The sequence below is a fragment of the Ascaphus truei genome, chromosome 18 (assembly GCF_040206685.1).
Source record: "Ascaphus truei isolate aAscTru1 chromosome 18, aAscTru1.hap1, whole genome shotgun sequence".
Lineage (NCBI taxonomy): Eukaryota > Metazoa > Chordata > Amphibia > Anura > Ascaphidae > Ascaphus > Ascaphus truei.
In genome coordinates, this window is record NC_134500.1 from 32,111,968 (window position 1) to 32,130,285 (window position 18,318).

Consider the following 18,318-nt stretch of genomic DNA (forward strand, 5'->3'; position numbering starts at 1 on the left):
CAGGCTTATCGGATAACCCGCTCGCAGGCCCCAGGCTTATCGGATAACCCGCTCGCAGGCGCCAGGCTTATCTTATAACCCGCTCGCAGGCCCCAGGCTTTTCGGATAACCCGCTCGCAGGCGCCAGGCTTATCGGATAACCCGCTCGCAGGCGCCAGGCTTATCGGATAACCCGCTTGCAGGCGCCAGGTTTATTGGATAACCCGCTCGCAGGCGCCAGGCTTATCAGATAACCCCCTGATACCTTTTCATTTCTTGTCTGTCCTTCACAGTTCCCAGCGCATCCCACTGTTCAGCAATCTTCCATTGGATCAGCCTCTCTCTTCTGTCCATGTTCTTTGTGGAGGTGAGAAAATGAATATATTAGAGTATTTGAAAATGTAACTATTTCTACATATTTATATATATGAATATTATTATAATGGACGTTATAGGGAACAGTTATATGGAGTAATAGAAGGTGTTACAGGTTAAAAATATATATATATATACCACCTTGAGAAAGGTCCCGTTGGGGGACGGAAACGTTGGTTTTTGCGTCATTTTCTTATTGTATTGTATGTCTTTATTTATATAGCGCCATTAATGTACATAGCACTTCACAGTAGTAATACACGTGGTAATCAAATAAATACAAACATTTATTTGCCTACTTACCTGAGTGCTGCCCTCTGATTTCGTGTCAAAACGGTATCGTATATCTTATTATTACTTTATGGGACAAGCACCTAACTTTATGGACTTACCAGTGGAGTGCCTGCTGTTTCCTGTGATATATATACTGATAACCCATGCAAGTAGAGTGTAAACTGAAATTGTACCTGTTAGAAATAGACCACTAGATAAAGATATTTATAGTGACTAGTAACCTATATTACCATCTAATGATTGTGATGTTCTGCCAATTCAACAAGTGCTATACAATAATACTATAATAAACACAATATGCAATCATACATTGCCAATACAAAATGCAAACAAAGGTAAAAAAAAATATAATAAAAATATAGTGTAAAAATAGTAAAAATCCGTCTCAAAACACAGTCCTCCCGAGTCTTTGCAGCCTGGATACAGGAATCCCCAATCCCTCAAAGATATCTACAGACAAAGAAGAGAGCTGCTCATGTTCAAGCTCTGTCTGTGAGTGTGCACTTCTTATTGTGTCCAGTCCCATACAAGTGTTACACGAGTGCGCCTGTTCTCTTCTTTGTCTCTCTCTCTGTGTGTGTGTGTGTGTGTGTAGATAGATAGATATAGATGCAGCAGCTGGTACTCCGGTAGTGCAATAAGTGTACAGTAGGTGCTTGTCCCATAAAAATAGAATAGAAAAATATTTCCCATAGGAAAAAAGAGACAGCACTCTTTAGTAATCCAAAAATAGTATATTAAATATAAAAGGCACACTTACAGACCCAACGTTTCAGTCCTCAAAGAGGGACCTTCCTCAGGCGGGTGCTGAGAAACAATAAATGAAACCAACATATATATCCCCACACCCAGTGCAGCACAGACCAAAGTAATTAAACAATCACAATGCCAGAGTCTCCAGCAGGAGCGGACGTCATCCTGCAGGCAAAGCAATGAGGAGCACTCTGGCACAAAGAGCAGATACAGGCATACACATCATACTGTACCCCCACACACGCAAAGCATACTGTACCCCCACACGCGCAAAGCATACTGTACCCCCACACGCGCAAAGCAATGAGGAGCACTCTGGCACAAAGAGCAGATACAGGCATACACATCATACTGTACACCCACACACGCAAAGCATACTGTACCCCCACACGCGCAAAGCATACTGTACCCCCACACGCGCAAAGCAATGAGGAGCACTCTGGCACAAAGAGCAGATACAGGCATACACATCATACTGTACCCCCACACACGCAAAGCATACTGTACCCCCATACGCGCAAAGCATACTGTACCCCCACACGCGCAAAGCAATGAGGACCACTCTGGCACAAAGAGCAGATACAGGCATACACGTCACACTGTACCCCCACATGCGCAAAGCATACTGTACCCCCACACGCGCAAAGCATACTGTACCCCCACACGCGCAAAGCATACTGTACCCCCACACGCGCAAAGCACACTGTACCCCCACACGCGCAAAGCACACTGTACCCCCACACGCGCAAAGCATACCATTAGTACTTAAACAGGGGGGGAAATCATTGGTTTGTTATGTTCCCTTTGTGTCTGTAAACCTGCAGCAGTCTGTAAGTAGTCCCAGGTTTTATTCCCTCACTTCACTTCCCTCACTTGTAGTTTGGGTGATTTATGTTGTGAGTTTCCCTGCTAATCTTTTAGATCACGGTCACAGTTGAGCTGTTTATTTATGAATAGTACGATTTGCGCGTGTGGGGGTACGGTATGTATCCCTTTATTTGGTCTTTGTTCCAGGGTGCTCCTCAGGGTCTGTGTCTGCACTGGGTGTAGGGCTATACATGCTGGTTTCATCCATTGTTTCTCAGCACCCCCTGAGGAAGGTGTGTGTGTTTCCCTAACTGCTCCTATAACTCCTCCCATAACTGCTCCCTATAACTCCTCCCATAACTGCTCCCTATAACTCCTCCCATAACTGCTCCCTATAACTCCTCTGCTAACTCCTCCCATAACTCCTCCCATAACTGCTCCCTATAACTGCTCCCTATAACTCCTTCCATAACTGCTCCCTATAACTCCTCCCATAACTGCTCCCTATAACTCCTCTGCTAACTGCTCCCTATAACTCCTCCCATAACTGCTCCCTATAACTCCTCCCATAACTGCTCCCTATAACTCCTCCCATAACTGCTCCCTATAACTCCTCCCATAACTGCTCCCTATAACTCCTCCCATAACTGCTCCCTATAACTCCTCCCATAACTGCTCCCTATAACTCCTCCCATAACTGCTCCCTATAACTCCTCCCATAACTGCTCCCTATAACTCCTCCCATAACTGCTCCCTATAACTCCTCCCATAGCTGCTCCTATAACTCTCCCCTAACGATATATATAAGATATGATACATTATACGATATGATATGATACAGTAATACAATATATCAACTTAGTATAATGAAGTCATGTTAATTATAAATAACTTTTGTGCTTCTATCAGACAGTTTTGAGGATCATTATTCTTGGAATATGGGATTATATTGAAAATAAAATTGAGGTGGGTATTTTTCCCCTTTTTTGTTTGTTTTGTATAAAGACTACACATGCAAAGCTTTGGGTCCTGTCCAGTATGCTGTAAATCCATCTTATAGTCGGGGAAAGTACGTCCCATGCATCGGATCGGAAAATAAACCCCATGCTTCTAAAGAGAATGACCCGCGTGTGTAAGGAGCCGCGTTGTGACAGTGTGTACTTTCATACTATTGCACAACACGCGCCATAGCAAATGTGAAAGAGAAGAATTGCCATGTTTGTATTGTCTTTGCTCTGGGACATCGTGCGTGCGCAGGGCTCCAGTGTGCTGAGGTTTCATTATTCCTCTCCTAGCTGCTCCTTGTACTGGGGTTAATGTTAATTACATGATGTAAAGCAGCGGAGCGCAAAGTGGGGGCGCGACCCTCAGGGGGGCGGGAGATTTTGCTGGGGGGGGGGGGGGCGCAGGCAGTTGCAGATGCCCAGCGCTCTTCCCCCAGGCATTTAAATTAAATACCGGGGGATCGCGTGAGGCCTCGGCAACTGTTTACTTACCGGGATTCAGCCGGCTGTGATGCGTCGTCATGGCAACGCGGCATCATCTGACGCTGCGGCGCCACGTGACGTCACACGCGTCAAATGACGCCGCGGGTCACGTGATGTCACATGATCCCACAGCGTCATCTGACACGGATGAAGGTAGGCGGGGGGCTCGAAAGCCGAGGGAGAGAGACGGGGGGGCGCAGCACTAAAAGTTTGCGCTCCCCTGAAGTACAGAAAGGATGTAGAGGAAGGTCTGTGCTTCTCCAGGGCAGCGGGAGCCAGAGGGATTAGTTATGGAAAAAGCAACGCACAAATGTTGATACTTGAAATTATAATATTGCACAGAGTAACACGCCCCCTAACTGCTCCTATAACTGCTCCCTATATTTCCTCCATTAACTGCTCCTATACCCGCTCCCTATATCTCCTCCATTAAATCTGCTCCTATAACTCCTCCCCTAACTGCTCCTATAACTCTTCCCCTAACAGCCCCTATAACCTCTCCCTATATCTCCTCAACTAGCTGCTCCTATAACCGCTTCCTATAACTCCTCCCCTAACTGCTCCTTTAACCACACCCTATAATTCCTCCCCTAACTGCTCCTATATTTATTCAGAACCTCAAATCTCAGTTGTTGCCGGACAGCTATGGATAATTGAGAATGCATCTAACAATACAATGCAACACAATAAAATGTGGCCCCCGCAATGGAACAAGATCATTTGTTGCGTTCCTTTTCCCTGTGACTGTGGATCTGTATCGAGGTGCTGCAATGCGTCCCCATTAACATAGCGCAAACGTGTCTCCATGCGTCGGTGTGCGCCAGCAGGAGATGTATGGATCTTCTTAATGTCTCTCATTAGCCGCTGATCTCTCCGGAGCCGAGCTTATAACACCCGTTAGACCGGGGTGGCCAACTCCCGTCCTCATGGGCCATCAATAGGTCAGGGTTTCAGGATATCCCTGCTTCAGCACTGGTGGCTCAGTCAAAGACTGGGCCAGCTGTGCTGAAGCTGGGACTGATTGACCCACTTGTGCTGAAGCTGAGACTGAGTGAGCCTCCTGTGCTGCAGCAGGGATCTCCTGAGAACCTGACCTTGGTTGGTGGTCCTTGAGGACTGGAGTTGGCCGTCCTTTGGTTCGAGCAAAGCTTCCCCAGTTACAGGCGCTATTTAGATCCATGTCTTGATAATATTGCGCAGACTCTTTCCCCCGAAACGTTTACTGGCCAATAGGAGACCGGCCTCTCAATACATGGGTGCCGAGTCCGACGGGCCAGTTTGCAGCAGTTTTTTGGAGTGACCCGTGATACGTTTTCCCTGTGAGTGCATCTTTCCCAGAGGAAACTCTTCTTCTAGAGCCTTCAGTGACCAAAGCCAATTCACGCCTGAAAGCTGGATCTGTGTGTCTGCTTAGGTACTTGACGGCGCATTAGTGGTGTTATCGCTGGCTCCAATGGTGGCGTCTACAGTAGCCAACGGTCCTAGTAGTCCCTGGGACGCTATCAGCCTCATCATAGCTCTGCGACTGTGGAGAGTGAAGAGAATTATTGACGGTAAGTAGGCACATCCCGGCTGCAAACTATACGTGTGAGAACTGGGCCAATTTGCCCATTGAAATGCACTAATCCGCACGGAGCTGGGGGAAGGCTCTTTGTCAATTGGCAGATTTTGTTTTTCTTTTACTATACACAGCCTGTGATTACCTTTTATTGAAAACGAATGACCTAAGCTGCCGATCGATTCGTTCTCCCGTGATCAATCGGCAAAGATCCTGTTTCCCAGGGTTCACTAAATGGCTGCCTGTCTGTTTCAAATCAATCCTTCAGTCAGCGTAACTCAGCAGCTACCATGTATCCTTATATTACCAAGGTAACATTAGCTATTGTTACAGTTTGCAGCTCAAACCGCTGGGAACATTGGCAACAAATGATCCCAAACAGGAAAGTGTTGCAAAGATCTTACACTGCTGGGGAGGTGGGGTAAAGCCTGCTATAGAAATGAAAGGCTGCTCAGAAATGTTGGTGTATTGCGGGGAAAGATGAAATCCTCCCGCAGGTAAACTTGTATTTGTTTGTTTCTATATCCTTAGGGTCCTGGGTAATTATAGTATGAGCTGCGTATTCCCCTCTCCGCCTGTATTATTACCAATGAGGGTTTATACCGGAGGTTAGTTCATTTGTACTCAACATCAAACGAGAGAGGGCCTAGATACAGCAGGGGCGGCCAGCTCCAGTGCTCAAGGGCCACCAATAGGTCAGGTTGTGAGGATATCCCTGCTTCAGCACAGGTGCTGAAGCAGGGACTGATTAAGCCACCTGCCCTGAAGCAGGGACTGATTGGGCCACCTGTGCTGAAGCTGGGATATCCTGAAAACCTGACCTGTTGATGGCCCTTGTGGACTGGAGTTGTCCGCCCCTGGCATAGTGCAACAATGTACATGTATATATACAGGTATATACACCGCAATGTACATGTATATATACAGGTATATACACCGCAATGTACATTTATATATACATGTATATACACCGCAATGTACATTTATATATACATGTATATACACCGCAATGTACATTTATATATAATGTATATACACTGCAATGTACAGTTATATATACATGTATATACACCGCAATGTACATGTATATATACAGGTATATACACCGCAATGTACATGTATATATACAGGTATATACACCGCAATGTACATGTATATATACAGATATATACACCGCAATGTACATTTATATATACATGTATATACACCGCAATGTACATTTATATATACAGGTATATACACCGCAATGTACATGTATACATACAAGTATATACACCGCAATGTACATGTATGTATACAGGTATATACACCGCAATGTACATTTATATATACATGTATATACACCGCAATGTACAGTTATATATACAGGTATATACACCGCAATGTACAGTTATATATACAGGTATATACACCGCAATGTACATGTATATATACACCGCAATGTACATTTATATATACATGTATATACACCGCAATGTACATTTATATATACATGTATATACACCGCAATGTACCTGTATATACATGTATATACACCGCAATGTACATTTATATATACATGTATATACACCGCAATGTACATTTATATATACATGTATATACACCGCAATGTACATTTATATATACAGGTATATACACCGCAATGTACATTTATATATACATGTATATACACCACAATGTACATTTATATATACATGTATATACACCGCAATGTACATTGATATATACATGTATATACACCGCAATGTACATTGATATATACATGTATATACACCGCAATGTACATTGATATATACATGTATATACACCGCAATGTACATTGATATATACATGTATATACACCGCAATGTACATTTATAAATACATGTATATACACCACAATGTACATTTATATATACATGTATATACACCGCAATGTACATTTATATATACATGTATATACACCACAATGTACATTTATATATACATGTATATACACCGCAATGTACATGTATATACACCGCAACGTACATTTATATATACATGTATATACACCGCAATGTACATGTGTATATATACATGTATATACACCGCAATGTACAGTTATATATACATGTATATACACCGCAATGTACATGTATATATACAGGTATATACACCGCAATGTACAGTTATATATACATGTATATACACCGCAATGTACATGTGTGTGTATATATACATGTATATACACCACAATGTACATTTATATATACATGTATATACACCGCAATGTACATTTATATATACATGTATATACACCGCAATGTACATGTATATACACCACAACGTACATTTATATATACATGTATATACACCGCAATGTACATGTGTGTATATATACATGTATATACACCGCAATGTACAGTTATATATACATGTATATACACCGCAATGTACATTTATATATACATGTATATACACCACAATGTACATTTATATATACATGTATATACACCGCAATGTACATTTATATATACATGTATATACACCGCAATGTACATTTATATATACATGTATATACACCGCAATGTACATTTATATATACATGTATATACACCACAATGTACATTTATATATACATGTATATACACCGCAATGTACATTTATATATACATGTATATACACCGCAATGTACATTTATATATACATGTATATACACCACAATGTACATTTATATATACATGTATATACACCGCAATGTACATTTATATATACATGTATATACACCACAATGTACATTTATATATACATGTATATACACCGCAATGTACATTTATATATACATGTATATACACCACAATGTACATTTATAAATACATGTATATACACCACAATGTACATTTATATATACATGTATATACACCGCAATGTACATTTATATATACATGTATATACACCACAATGTACATTTATATATACATGTATATACACCGCAATGTACATTTATATATACATGTATATACACCGCAATGTACATGTATATACACCGCAACGTACATTTATATATACATGTATATACACCGCAATGTACATGTGTATATATACATGTATATACACCGCAATGTACAGTTATATATACATGTATATACACCGCAATGTACATGTATATATACATGTATATACACCACAATGTACATTTATATATACATGTATATGCACCGCAATGTACATTTATATATACATGTATATACACCGCAATGTACATGTATATACACCACAACGTACATTTATATATACATGTATATACACCGCAATGTACATGTGTGTATATATACATGTATATACACCGCAATGTACAGTTATATATACATGTATATACACCGCAATGTACATTTATATATACATGTATATACACCGCAATGTACATGTATATATACAGGTATATACACCGCAATGTACATGTATATATACAGGTATATACACCGCAATGTACATGTATATATACAGGTATATACACCGCAATGTACATTTATATATACATGTAAATACACCGCAATGTACATTTATATATACATGTATATACACCGCAATGTACATTTATATATACATGTATATACACCACAATGTACATTTATATATACATGTATATACACCGCAATGTACATTTATATATACATGTATATACACCGCAATGTACATGTGTATATATACAGGTATATACACCGCAATGTACATTTATATATACATGTATATACACCACAATGTACATGTGTATATATACATGTATATACACCGCAATGTACATTTATATATACATGTATATACACCACAATTTATTAACGTTTCAAAGCATTTGTTTTCTTGGGAGACATCAAATGATTAAAAAAACGTGCCTGTTTCCTTTGCAGATAATGTCAAACACCTTGGTACAAGGATGGAAAACCTCAAACAGTATCTGACACTATATTATTATTATTATTATCATCATGTATAAGGTGACAATAGCACAATGCGTTGGAGTGATGACACCAGGCGGTCCTCGCTATCCAGCGTTTCACTTCACAACGAATGGCGTATCCAACGCTTTGCAATGCCACCCTATGGGCCGTTATCCCAGCGGTGCGCAGACTGCCTGCGCCCCCTCACCTGCTGCCTCCTCGGTTGCGCTCCCCCCCTCGCCTCTAATGATGCGTGAAATGACGCTGCCGGGTCATTTGACGTCGCGTCTCCATGGTAACGGGCGTAATTTGACGCCGCGTTGCCGTGGAGACTCGTGGACAAGAAGCCGGTAAGTAAATTTATAGAGGCCTCGCGCTCTTAGCGCGGGGCCTCTAACCACCGCGCAGCCCGCGCCCCCCCAATAAAGCCCCCCAGTTTGCGCACCGCTGCGTTATCCGCCGCTCACCGCCACTGATTAACATGGGACTCGCGTTACAACGCTACTCCCAGAACGGGTTCCGGTGGATAACCGAGGACGCCTGTGTAGGTATAAAAGGATAACGGTAACATTGATAGGTGCAGAGGTAAGGCGGGAACTGGGCCCAAGAGCTAGCAATCTTAATACACTTAATACAGGATCTATATACTGTAACAAGACACAGGAAAGTGTTCTGTGTCAGGGCAGCATAAGTACGCTCTATACAAAGCGTGGCCAACTCCAGTCCTCAAGGGCAGCATATCCCTGCTTCAGCACAGAGCCACTGATTGAGCCACCTGTGCTGAAGCAGGGCTAGTCTGAGAACCGGACCTGTTGGTGGCCCTTGAGGACTGTAGTTGGCCGACGCAGAGAGACCCGGCGGGGAGACTGGCGCTCTCCGCTCATGGTGCAGTTGGATGGTCACAGATCTGTACATGGTGTTCCTTTCCCGGCAGCGTTCGTACAGCCCGTGAAAGTGGAGCTGGAGAATGTCGTTCAGCAGTACGAGAAAGCAAAGCTGATCCAGGAGGAGCAGCAGGAGAGGCTGACGCAGATATGCCAAGAACAAGCAGTAAGTGCAGGGCCTGCAGGGCCGTGTCTCCCGCACGGGGAATGTGCGCCTCCTATATACAGGCACTGTTACTGCATCTCATTCATCCCTGGAACACTGGTCAGGTTTTCAGGATATCCCTGCTTCAGCGCAGGTGGTGCAAGCAACGACTGAGCCAGTGATTGGACCACTAGTGCTGAAGCAGGGATATCCTGAGAACCTGACCTGTTGGTGGCCCTTGAGGACTGGAGTTAGCCAGTCCTGTGTTGCACATTGTGTTGTTCCAGGATTTGCACATTTATAGTATAATAAGATTGGTTTATAAAGCCTTTTCTTTCCATTTGTTTGCACACACACACACACAGACACACAGACGCACACAGACGCACACAGACGCACACAGACGCACACAGACGCACACAGACACACAGACGCACAGATGCACAGACACACACAGACGCACAGACACACAGACACACACAGACGCACACAGACACACACAGACGCACACAGACGCACACAGACACACACAGACGCGCACAGACATGCACAGACACACACAGACGCACAGATGCACAGACACACACAGACACACACCTTCAATTTAACCGACATGCTCTCTCTCTCCATATATAGCAAATACGAATCCCACATTGTGAGCACATTCACAGTCTCAGACAGGTCTGCGGCCCTTCCCCGTTACCACGGAGCATACAGTGCTTCCACTGCAGCCAGGGATTCTGGGTAAGGACATGCAAATGAGCACAGCATGTCACTTTTTGCTTCTTGTCCCTATAAGCCTTATGCCTGCCATGCTCTTTTGCATGTCATTACCCAGAATCCCTGGCTGCAGTGAAAGCGCGGTATGCCAGGTGCTACTGGGAAAGGCCGGGCTGTGGCCTGTGTGAGACGTGAACGTGCGGATGTGGGGTTGTATTTGCCGTACATAGGAGGGTTTTTGTCACTTTTGTACCCTCTGTGGCTTATTTTGTGTCATATTGATATATATGTATATATTTGCCTGCCATATCCCTAATATATCTTCATGCAGGGGGCTTTAGGTGTTTATTTTGCGCGACTGTGTGTATATCCAGTCATATCTGGTCCCCGTCCCTTTTTATAGAAGGGCATTGTGCAGCCAAAGAGATTGAAGGGAAGACCAATAATTGGCTTCTGAGAAGGAACAGATCCAAGGAAAATAGGAGCGGGCCATTCCTACCCAGGCAGCGAGTGCGCACAAGCGTGGCTGCAGGCGGGAAGGGCCTGTGTGATGCGCCGGTTACACTGATACAGCCTTTTATCCGCGATGCTGCAGTGCCGCGCTAGGCCCACATTCATGGAGCTGTGATGGCCTCTTTAACGGGAACCCTATGTGAGGTTAACGCATGTGGCGGGCATCTCCAGCCCTCAAGGGCCACCAGCAGGTCAGGGTTTCAGAATATCCCTGCTTCAGCACACGTGGCTCAAGCAGGGATATCCTGCACACCTGGCCTGTTGGTGGCCCTTGAGGGCTTGAGTTGCCCACCCCCGGTTCAGCTGGTATCATGTTGGTATCCTGCTCTTTTGAACTAGGAGCAGCTAGTCTTGGTATCCTCTCCCTGCCCTGTGTGAGACTGCAGTAAGTTCCCATTATTTGCAGGTAGCATGGCCCGAAGCAACGTGACATGAGCCTGTTCTAATGAGCCGGTGCTTCATGCATTAGTGCAGATGGGCAGCCTTTTTTTTTTTCAGGCGTGTCAACAGATTGAACATTTTTGGGCAAGCCACTGTCTTATTGCCCCCCCCCTCACTCAACTCCCTCCTCCACTCAATTCCCTGCTCCTCCTAACTCAATTCCCCCCTCCTCACTCAATTCCCTCCTCTCACTCCATTCCCCCCTCCTCCTCTCACTCCATTCCCCCCTCCTCCTCTCACTCAATTTCCCCCTCCTCTCACTCAATTTCCCCGTCCTCTCACTCAATTCTCTCCTCCTCCTCTTACTCAATTCCCCCCTCCTTTCTCACTCAATTTCCCCCTCCTTTCTCACTCAATTTCCCCCTCCTTTCTCACTCAATTCCACCCTCCTTTCTCACTCAATTCCACCCTCCTTTCTCACTCAGTTCCCCCCTCCTTTCTCACTCAATTCCCCCCCTACTTTCTCAATCAATTCCCCTCTACTTTCTCACTCAATTCCCCATCTCTTTCACTCAATTTCCCCCCCTCATTCAATTCCCCCACTCCTCACTCAATTCCCCCACTCCTCACTCAATTCCCCCTCCTCTCTCACTCAATTTCCCCCTCCTCTCTCACTCAATTCCCCCCTCCTTTCTCACTCAATTCCCCCCTACTTTCTCACTCAATTTCCCCTCCTCATTCAATTCCCCCACTCCTCACTCAATTCCCCCTCCTCTCTCACTCAATTCCCCCCCACCCCTCACTCAATCCCCCATCTCTCTCACTCAATTCCCTGACTCCCCCTCTCACTCAACCCCCCCTCTCACTCAATCCCCCCTCCTCTTACTCAATTCCCCCAATACACTCACTCAATTTCCCTCCTCCTTTCTCCCTTAATTCCCCCCGCTCACTCAAATCCCTCCTCCTCTCACCCTCAATTCTCTCCTCCTCCTCTCGCTCAATCCCTATCCTCCCTCCCTCAATTTGCCCTTCTCTCAATCAATTCCCCCTCCTCCTCTCACTCCATTCCCCCTCCTCCTCTCACTCAATTCCCCCCTCCTCTTGCTCAATTTCCCCCCTCCTCTCACTCAATTTCTCCCTCTCCTCCTCTCGCTCAATCACCCCCCCTCTCACTCAATTTCTCCTCTCTCACTCAATTCCCCCACTCCTCACTCAATTCCCCTCTTCTCTCACTCAATACCCTCAATCCACTCACTCAATTCCCCTCCTCCTTTCTTACTCAATTCCCCCCTCCTCTCACTCAATTCCCCCCTCCTCTCACTCAATTCTCTCCTCTCTCACTCAATTTCCCCCTCCTCTCACTCAATTTCCCTCTACTTTCTCAATAAATTCCCCATCTCTCTCACTCAATTCCCTGCCTTCTCCTCTCACTTAATCCCCCCTCTCACTCAATCGCCCCTCCTCTCTCACTCAATTCCCCCAATCCACTCACTCAATTCCCCTCCTCCTTTCTTACTCTATTCCCTCCTCCTCTCACTCAATTTCCCCCTTCTCTCAAATTCTCTCCTCCCCATACTCAATTCTCCCCAGTCCTCTCTCACTCCATTCCCCCCCCCCCCTACTTTCTCACTCCATTCCCCATCTCTCACTCGATTTCCCCTAAGGCCTCAGGTCTTGCGGCGGGGGGGAGCTGGGCCCCTGTGGGCGGCACCGGAAGTTGGGCCTGGCATCTAGCCACTCCTGCATTAGTGAATGAGGTGTGTAGATGTGTCATCTCCTCTTTTAACACAAGATGGCAGCAGAGTCCCTTTATTGGATACCTATCTGTACAACAGCGGCCCATTGCAGTTCTAACCACTTTTGCTGCCAGAGGGGGCAGCATTGCGCTGCTGCGACATGTTTAAGCGCTTACTTCTGGCTGATTGACACCAATTCTACACAAATCTGACACCTGAAGTATTATTAAAGTCAGTGTGTAAGCCTGGGGACGCGGAGACCCCGGGACAGGTTTGATCTCCTCTGGCTTCTCCCTTCTGTGTGATTTCTCAGTGCTGAACAGGGGTTTGCGCAGGCAAGGCCCCCTCTCTCCTCCCTCCTTATCAGTACCGGCTCTCAAACAAATAATTCTTCTTGATTCCCAAAGATGACACAGCTGTTTTCTGCCCGTCTCATCCCGTGTGTATAAGGCAGATAATGGCGTAGTTGGGCCCTATTAAAGGCTCTGTGTGATATTTGCGATGTGTCTCAGTTTGAGATCAGGCAGCTGAGGGCTCACCTCGCGCAGCAAGATCTGGATCTAGTGGCAGAGCGGGAACGCGCCTTGAAGCTCCCCCACCAACTCCAGAGACAGAGTGACAGGTTCAAGGTCATGGGGACCGGAGATTCGGACGAAGATGCAACGGAAAACATCACGGAGCTGGCCCATGGTGAGTAACGGTTATATATATATATATATGGAATAGAAAACCCCATAGCATGTAACCCCAACGCTCAAATCAAACCCCATACCATAAGGGACAAGGGGGCTTAACTCAAGTCAACAAGTCCCCCCCCCCCCCCAACATGTCAAGTGTACAGGATATCCCTGCTTCAGCACAGGTGACTCAATAAGTGGCTTAGTCGAAGACTGAGCCACCTGGGCTGAAGCTGGGATATCCTGAACACCTGACCTGTGGGGGGGGGGGGGGGGGGTGTTGTTGACTGGAATTAAGCCCCCCTGGCATTAGGTATACGAAATTATAACCGTGGTGGGTACAGGCCCCACAGTGTATATGTACACACACCAGCATCTGCAACAATGGGGGGATGTATTATATTATAATATTGGTGCAAAGTCTTGGTCCACACTCATAAACACCCACTCAGTAAGTATACACTCATAAAACACCCACTCAGTAAGTCTACACTCGTAAACACCCACTCAGTAAGTCTATTATGAAAGAATCCAAATGAAGCCCCTGGTGGGCGTTGCTGATAGTGTTGAATACGTCCTGCCACCTTCTTATACCTGTCTGCAATTAAGCACAGCGCGCACCTCCCAGTGTAATAAGCTGTGATTAGTCCTAGTAAGGTAAGGCGATGCCAAGTGTGAGCTCACACACACATGTAACCCGTCCAGGGATGTTAAACACGTATGTCACTGTGCCTCCCCACCACTCCTCCACCGTACCACTCCTCCACCGTACCTCTCCACCACTCCTCCACCGTACCTCCCCACCACTCCTCCACCGTGCCTCCCCACCACTCCTCCACCGTGCCTCCCCACCACTCCTCCACTGTACCTCTCTCTCCACCCTACCTCTCTCTCCACCCTACCTCTCCACCACTCCTCCACCGTGCCTCCCCACCACTCCTCCACCGTGCCTCTCCACCACTCCTCCACCGTACCTCTCTCTCCACCACTCCTCCACCGTACCTCTCTCCACCCCTCCTCCACCGTACCTCTCTCCACCACTCCTCCACCGTACCTCTCTCCACCACTCCTCCACCCTACCTCTCTCTCCACCACTCCTCCACCGTACCTCTCTCCACCACTCCTCCACCGTACCTCTCTCCACCACTCCTCCACCCTACCTCTCTCTCCACCCTACCTCTCCACCACTCCTCCACCGTGCCTCTCTCCACCACTCCTCCACCCTACCTCTCTCTCCATCCTACCTCTCCACCACTCCTCCACCCTACCTCTCCACCACTCCTCCACCGTACCTCTCTCTACCACTCCTCCACCGTACCTCTCTCCACCACTCCTCCACCGTACCTCTCTCTCCACCCTACCTCTTCACCACTCCTCCACCGTACCTCTCTCTCCACCCTACCTCTTCACCACTCCTCCACCGTACCTCTCTCCACCACTCCTCCACCGTACCTCTCTCCACCACTCCTCCACCGTACCTCTCTCCACCACTCCTCCATCGTACCTCTCTCCACCACTCCTCCATCCTACCTCTCTCCACCACTCCTCCACCCTACCTCTCTCTCTCTCAATGGTGAATACTGACTGGGCACAGCACAGTACCAGAGAAACCAGATGACGACAAGAAGCTTTGTCGGGCTATACCAACTCAGTTCAGGGGTGCGGAGCATTCCACGACTGCGTATATAATACTGTGGACGTTTAAGACTTCGGTTTTTAACATCATTAGATGAGATACATTTTTTGCAAGTCCAATATTTGTGAGAGTTCCTACTTGGCATCGCCTTTTCTTATTACTAGTTACAATGTATTGCACTGTGGGAGGTGTGCGCGCGGTGCTTTCTTGAAGATATATATACACTAGCTGTACCCGGCGTAACATATACTGATCTGGGAGATCTAAAATGTTGTTAATTAAACATGACTCTCTGTTTTCACCCCTCCCTGTAACATCTTGCTGTCTCTTGTCCTCTCTTCCCCACCTTACGCTCCTCTCTGTCACACTACACTCCCTCTCCTCCTACTCATCTCATCTGTCTCCTCCTCTCCTTGCTGTCTCTCTGTTTCCTCCTCCTACTGCCCTGTGTGTCTCTCCTCCCCTCTCATTGCACTCTCTCCTGCCCCATGTGCACACTACTCTCCATTCCTTCCGCCTTGTCATCCCTCTGTCTTCTCATCTCCTTGTTATCTTTCTCCTCTCCTTGCTATCTCCTTGCTGTCTCTCTGTCTCCTCTCCCTGCTGTCTCTCTGTCTCCTCTCCCCTCCTTTCTGTCTCTCCTCCCCTCTGTCATGCCCTGCTCCTCTTTGCACCCCCCCTCCATACTGTCTGCTCCTCTGTGCACACTACACTTCCGCCTCTCCTAGTCATGCGTCTCCTCTTCTTGCTGTCTCTCTGTTTCCTCCTACTACTAACCTTGCTGTTTCTCCTCCCCCAAGTGCACACTGCTCTCCGCTGTCTCTCTCTGTCTCCTCTCCGCTCCCCCTTCATCATGCGCTGCTCCTCTTTGCGCTCTCCCCCCCCCTCTCTTTGCACTCCCTGCCTTATTGTGCCTGCTCCTCTCTGTGCACACTGCACTCCCTCCTCTCCTAGTCATCCCCCCATGTTGCCTGGGTGAGTGAGAGGCCGCTCAGTCTATCACAGAAGGGGAAGGATGTATATATATATAAAAGTCTTTATATAATGCTGACGGTATACTCAACGCTTTACAAAGACAATACAGTACAGGGAATTAATAATATAATAAATGCAGCCAAGTCAGACAAAAGGCAAGGAAATCCCTGCCCCGGAGAGCTTACAATGTATGTGCTATGCTGGGAGAGTTACAGAGACAGCAGGTGAGGGGATAAGTGCAGGATATGGCTGTGCTTGGCCACAGTGGCTGGTAGGAGTGACTGTGAGCCGGGCCAGATGATGGCTGCGCCTGCGCACTGAGCCTGCGGTTACAGACGCCCCGCGCTCTTCCCCACAACAATTAAACTGGTTGCCGGGGGAGAGTGCCGGGCCTTTAACGCTCTTACCTGGTCCGGCGGCATCTCCACCCGCAGGGTCCCGTCAACATGGCGCAGCGACGTCAAGACGTCCTGTTGCCATGGCAACATGATGCCACGACATCTGAAGAGGAGGTGCCGCGCCAGACCAGGTAAGAGGCCCAGCGAAAGCCCCTGACTGTGGGTGTGGGACAGTAGCCGGGAGTGCAGGCTGTTGGGATGCTTCCTTTGCGATGTGAGTTTTTAAGGTTGGTCGGTATTACATTAGATGGGTTAACACCATTAGCAGGGAAAGAGGTGGCAGGGAGGTGTGGGCGAGAGCAGGCGTGTGTATGGCTGGGTCCAGGATTAGGAGACATCCAGGAGCAGGCAGGAAGAGTAGAGAGAGAGGAGGTGAATAGAGGATCTGTGGGGTGCTTTTTATTGAGGGTTGTAGAAGTTGCTGGGTAATGTGTGTACACAGGGGTGTAGTGTATGGGCACATGCATAAGTGGAGGGGAGGAGAGATGAAGAAATGTGGATAGAAGGGGGGGAGTGGGGACGTTGGAGAGAACAGAAATGTTTACAAAAGGAGTGAGGAAACAGCAAACAGGAAAAGCAATAAGGATGGCTTAATGAGATGCAGGGAGAGAGGGGAGAGGTCCCAGGTATTGGGGAGATGAGGAGGTGAGAGAGCAGTTGTAGAAATCAGGCCTGGGAGGGTATAATGAGATGCAGGGAGAGAGGAGAGAGGTCCCAGGTATTGGAGGAGATGAGGAGTAGGAGGTGAGAGAGCAGGTGTATAAATCAGGCCTGGGAGGGTATAATGCGATGCAGGGAGGGAGGGGAGAGGTCCCAGGTATTGGGGAGATGAGGAGGTGAGAGAGCAGTTGTAGAAATCAGGCCTGGGAGGGTATAATGAGATGCAGGGGGAGAGGGGAGAGGTCCCGGGTATTGGAGGAGATGAGGAGTAGGAGATGAGAGCAGGTGTATAAATCAGGCCTGGGAGGGTATAATGAGATGCAGGGAGAGAGGGGAGAGGTCCCAGGTATTGGAGGAGATGAGGAGGTGATGGAGCAGGTGTATAAATCAGGCCTGGGAGGGTATAATGAGATGCAGGGAGAGAGGGGAGAGGTCCCAGGT

At 46.8% G+C, this 18,318-nt stretch overlaps 1 protein-coding gene across 2 annotated transcripts in view; it reads left to right on the top strand.

Annotated features, from left to right (window-relative positions):
- Nucleotides 1-18,318, top strand: part of TMEM266 (transmembrane protein 266) — a 69,023-nt gene that overhangs the window by 32,144 nt on the left and 18,561 nt on the right. For both annotated transcript variants that reach the window (XM_075576050.1, XM_075576049.1), the window contains exons 5-9: nucleotides 273-346; nucleotides 3,118-3,174; nucleotides 5,110-5,248; nucleotides 10,087-10,202; nucleotides 14,044-14,221. In XM_075576050.1, coding sequence (XP_075432165.1) covers nucleotides 273-346; nucleotides 3,118-3,174; nucleotides 5,110-5,248; nucleotides 10,087-10,202; nucleotides 14,044-14,221 — 564 coding nt within the window. The remainder of the gene's footprint in view (nucleotides 1-272; nucleotides 347-3,117; nucleotides 3,175-5,109; nucleotides 5,249-10,086; nucleotides 10,203-14,043; nucleotides 14,222-18,318) is intronic.